This window comes from Pogonomyrmex barbatus, unplaced genomic scaffold, assembly GCF_055798465.1.
Source record: "Pogonomyrmex barbatus isolate J1 unplaced genomic scaffold, ASM5579846v1 scaffold18, whole genome shotgun sequence".
Taxonomy (NCBI): domain Eukaryota; kingdom Metazoa; phylum Arthropoda; class Insecta; order Hymenoptera; family Formicidae; genus Pogonomyrmex; species Pogonomyrmex barbatus.
Genome location: NW_028297114.1, coordinates 3,902,279 through 3,907,153, shown reverse-complemented (window position 1 = coordinate 3,907,153; position 4,875 = coordinate 3,902,279). Strand labels below are relative to the sequence as shown.

Here is a 4,875-nt window from a genome sequence, read left to right as displayed (position 1 = left end):
CAGGGATATACGCGCACCATGCCGTTCGGATTTAGCGCGACTCCCTGTTACTGTCACGTGACCGGCTCTTAGTTCGGGCCGAGCCTCCGCGGAGGCGACGCTGCCGACCGGCTCCCCCCCCCCCACCTTCCCGGGAGAGGAGTTCGGACTGTCTCGAACTGATTCTCCGTCGCGCGACACAGGACGGGCTCTCCCGATGGTACGGCACGGACGGTTGGCTTGGATTTACGGAGCGACGCGCCGTCGCGAAGGCTCTAGAGCCGACGTTTCTCGCGGGACGCCGTCGTAGGGGATGCCCGTCGCGGTGAGCCAGTGAATCGCAATCGTCGCCGCGCTCTCTGAGAGAATCCCCTACCTCCCTCCTCGTTTCGCGTCCCCGGTGAACTCGAGAATTCAGTCTCGGTGGTTTTTCTCGGAGCTGAAGGGACAGCGCGTGAGGAGACACCTCGGCTCCGTCGACATGGCCGTCGTCGAGGAGTTCGATTACCTGTGCCGCCTGTGCGCGGCCAAAACTGGTATTCTGATGGGCCTGCCGATATTCGAGGCCGGCGACCAGATGCGCAACATCGACAAGAAGATAGCAGCCTGCCTGCCGGTTCAGGTAAAAAGATGCGGCGTGACGAACAAGCGCAGCATCATGCCGAGACGGCGGTAGATAAACTTTTCACATTCCCGATTTTTAAATACCCTCTTGGAGCAAGACGGAGATACACGATATCTTCTTTCTCTCGTGATCATCCTTATTTTCCTTATTTTTTCTTGATTGTGAGATGTTTTTTGTACAATCTTAGCCAATATTTGGCAATGTTAAATGAATTTTAATTAATTTTATATAAATCTTGAATTGATTAATTATGAATTTAAATTTATACAACCATGAGAATTTAATTAGAATCAATATTCTTGTAGAAATCCTCTAAGGATGTATCAAGAATACACAATTCTGTTAATTTAATTTTTATTCCAAAATAAGCAAGTATGCTGATAACTATGCTGTAAAAAGTCAGAGCAAATAAAAAACTTTTAGGATGATTGTATTATCATAATTTTCAAATTTTCAGGTGTCATTGACAGATCAGTTGCCCAAGGTTGTATGTGAAGAATGTGCATTTAAATTAGACCAGTTGTTCGATTTTCGCGAGAAGTGTTTACATACAGAAGGAATGTTTATGGAAATGTTAAAAGAAATTGGTAAAGAAGACGTCGTGCATATGACAGAGCACGACTTGGCAAGTGTGAATAACATGGGCACAATGCAAAGAAACTTGAACAGTATACAGATTAATAGCGAAAATGTACAAAACCATTCAGCTGTATCTCACGAAGCTGCAGAGTCTACCATACACACGATGCAGGTGATGGACGAAATGGATCTAGCTGGCGGTGAACAAGTAGTCACTCAGGAAGAGATAGGTCAGCAGGATGCGGACATTACAGGCATTGATTGTCTAAGTGGTGACACTGTGAGAATGGTTGATGCACATATACGAGAAGTAATTAAATGTTTATGTTTTCTTTAATGGATTGCTTATATTTTGATCTTATAATTGTTCTTACTTTAATTTATATCTTAATCTGTAAGCTATGGATTATTTTGTAGGTTTCAAATCATCAAATTGCAATGCACTTGGAAAACGGCATATGTGGAAACTTGGATCCCCTGAGTCAATTGGGTATAAATTATGTCACTTCTATCAATCCTGAAGATCAGAGTCAAGAACAGATAGTGCATTATTGTGAAAATGTTAAATACGAAGCGGATCCGATAAAACAGGAATACCATAGATTAACCACAGAAGAGCCACAGCACGTACTCAAAAATGATGTAAGTACATTGTTTTAAATAATAAGCAGCTCACAAAGAAAAATTAATCACAATTTATAATCAGAAGCAAATAGAATAATTATAAAAAATTATTTACACATAATCTCGTTTTATTTACATCAAGTTTATAATATAACTTTGTGATTCAGGTACCGGCAGATAATTTTGTTCCTCCTGAAACAGAAAACGAAATAGACGAATCTTGTATGACTGAAAATGGAACTCTAGAACATGTTAATTCCGTAAATGCTTTACCATCTACAAGTCAGATAAACGACGTACCTTGCGAGATAATGGTTAAATACACAAAGAGAACGAAACATGCGTTATTGGAGTCTACGCTTAACAATCCCACTATAGACGAGACCGGTTCGCACTGGTACGTTTGCCCGTTCTGTAACGAAGCAGCTTTGGAAACGACCAATCTAGCCGTACACTTTGAACAGCATTTCTGTTGCTGTCCTTGCGGTTTATATTTTACTAGTGTCGAGATGTTAAATTTACATAAGGAGCAATGCAATGTATATAAAACGGAGGTAGTCGATAAAGAAAAGAAGGACGCACAGTTAAACGTAGTAACGCCACAAGAGAGCAATGACAATCAAGAAGGGCAGAAGAAGCAGTCGACGGTGAAACGGAAGTGGACCGCGAAAGTGTGTACGGAATGCGGCAAGCAATACAGAACGAATTACAAGTTGCAGGAGCATATGCGCAAACACACGGGCGAAAAGCCGTTTCAGTGTACGACGTGTGAGAAAGCCTTCCGCAGTAAAATCGGCCTCGCGCAGCACACGGCTACACACACGGGCCAGTTCGATTACAACTGCTCGACGTGCGGCAAGGGATTTCAATGCAAGAGCTATCTCATCGTACATCAAAGAGTACACTCGGACCTGAAACCGTACCCATGCACCAAGTGCGGTCAGCACTTCAAGACGAAACAGTCGCTGCTGGACCACGAGAACCGTCACCTCGGCGTGAAGCCGTACATGTGCGAGATCTGCGGTCGTGGTTTCATCACCAAAGGCCTCTGCAAGAGCCATCAGAAGATCCACTCTGGTACGGACAATCGCCAGTATCCATGCGCGGTGTGCAACAAGATGTTCGTCAGCAAGAGTTACCTGAACACGCACTTGCGCATCCATACGGGCGAAAAACCGTACCTGTGCGAGGTGTGTGGCAAAGGATTTCTTACGCGGGTCGACCTCAAGATCCATTCGACTATGCATACCGGAGAGAAAAGTTTCAAATGCGAATCTTGCGGAAAGGTATTTGCTCGACGCGCCGCGTTACGTTGCCATCGACGGTCGCATACAGGCGAACGTCCTTACAAGTGCGATGTTTGCGACAAGGCGTTCACACAATTCAGTCCGATGGCAATTCACAAGCGTTTACACACTGGCGAGCGGCCATACGAGTGCGACGTATGCGGCAAAGCCTTTGTGTCCAGGTCGACCATGATGTGTCATAAAAAGAAACATCATATTACGACGAATGCTGTACAAAAGGACGCGCCTGTGCCGCACAACGAAGATGCGGAGGTCAAGATGATTCTTTCGTCCGATATCATAGTCAGAGAAACACATGATGGGATCCAAATCACCGCGGATTGAGATTGTAAACGAAAATGACATTTCGAATTCTGCGAACCGCGTTCAAGCCGACAATTTGGGTGCTAAAAAAGTTTCATTCGCATTTGTTAGATAATGAACTGCTTTCATCACCATAGTGTATTCTATCAGTGTACATTGTCAAGAATTTTATATAAAGATATTTTTACAAGCAGTATAATTCTTATATGAAGATTGAAAGTTATCTCGAAGCATTAAAGTATAACATGATTTTATATATTCTATAATGATATCGTCTTTTAATTTTCTTTCCGAGACATCATATTGTAATTATTAATGATTAATGTAAATACAGATATTTCATAATTATATTATTTTCTAATACATTAAAATTTTAATTATTATTTGTTAACAAACAAAATAATTATAAAATTCTAGAAAGATCAGTATAAACGAATGAATGTATATTATTCGTAATTTCGGAAAGACTATTGCAAATTATCACATTAAATCGTAATATTTTAGCTTATATTTAAAATTTTTTTTTCAAAAAATAAATAAGTTTTGTTTTAATGCCGATTTCTGCAATTTATCGTACAAATGGATTTAATATATAAGATATATTCTTTTAAAACTATATATACGTAAAATAATATTGAAATATAAATCAGCAACATTTATTATCGAACATAATGAACTTCAAATCAATGATATAAATCATTGAAATGAATCAATATAAAATACAGTACTCTTGATTTTGTTTTTAATAAAAAATTTTAATAAAAAGCGAAAAATGTATGGAAAATGTATTTATAATATATTTATATAAATATTAGATTATATTGATATATAAAAAATATGATTGGTTTTTTGATTTTGTTCACAAGTATACAGATATAATTATGACAGATTGTAATTTTCTTAGATTTCCATCTTTTTACATACTCCTGTATGTGTATGTGTGTGTGTGTGTGTGTGTGTGTGTGTGTGTGTGTGTGTGTGTGTGTGTGTAAAACTTTTGTTTATCATAAAAGAAGGACATTAATATTGTAAAAAAAGAGTATTTTCTTATATAACAAGATACTATTTAATCGAAAGCTGATGCGTTCATATGAGAAATGTTGTGCATTGATAATGTTTTGTAATCATGAACGTTTTTTGAATTTTCATAGAATAATCCAGAGAATAGATATAATCACTATGAATACTGTATATGCAGCTGCCAGGGAAACTCTCAGTAAATATAAATCAGCTTTTTGCACTACACAAAGTAGAAATTGTGATATACGATAAAATAATTGAATATATTATATTTGTAAGATTGCGATGGATGTAATATTATTAACAGAATCTTGAAAGAAAATATAAAAAGCTTTACACCGATATGTATCTTTAGTCATTTCTGAATATATTCTAAAATATACTCCATAAAAGTTGAATGAATTTCTCTCTCTCAGAATTAAGATCATCTATGAAGAG

The 4,875-nt window shown here is 38.6% G+C and overlaps 1 protein-coding gene across 2 annotated transcripts; it reads left to right on the top strand.

Annotated features, from left to right (window-relative positions):
• Positions 1-146: 146 nt before the first annotated feature.
• On the top strand, positions 147-4,779 carry LOC105431695 (uncharacterized). Of its 2 annotated transcripts, none has more exons than XM_011646063.3 (4): positions 147-601; positions 1,062-1,493; positions 1,601-1,825; positions 1,975-4,779. In XM_011646063.3, exons 1-4 carry the CDS (start codon positions 461-463, stop codon positions 3,436-3,438), a joined length of 2,262 nt encoding a protein of 753 aa, XP_011644365.2. In that variant the 5' UTR covers positions 147-460; the 3' UTR covers positions 3,439-4,779. The 2 variants fall into 2 exon arrangements, with proteins under 2 accessions (XP_011644365.2, XP_088931294.1); XM_089075168.1 differs by having other exon boundaries at positions 528-651.
• The last annotated feature ends 96 nt before the right edge of the window (positions 4,780-4,875 follow it).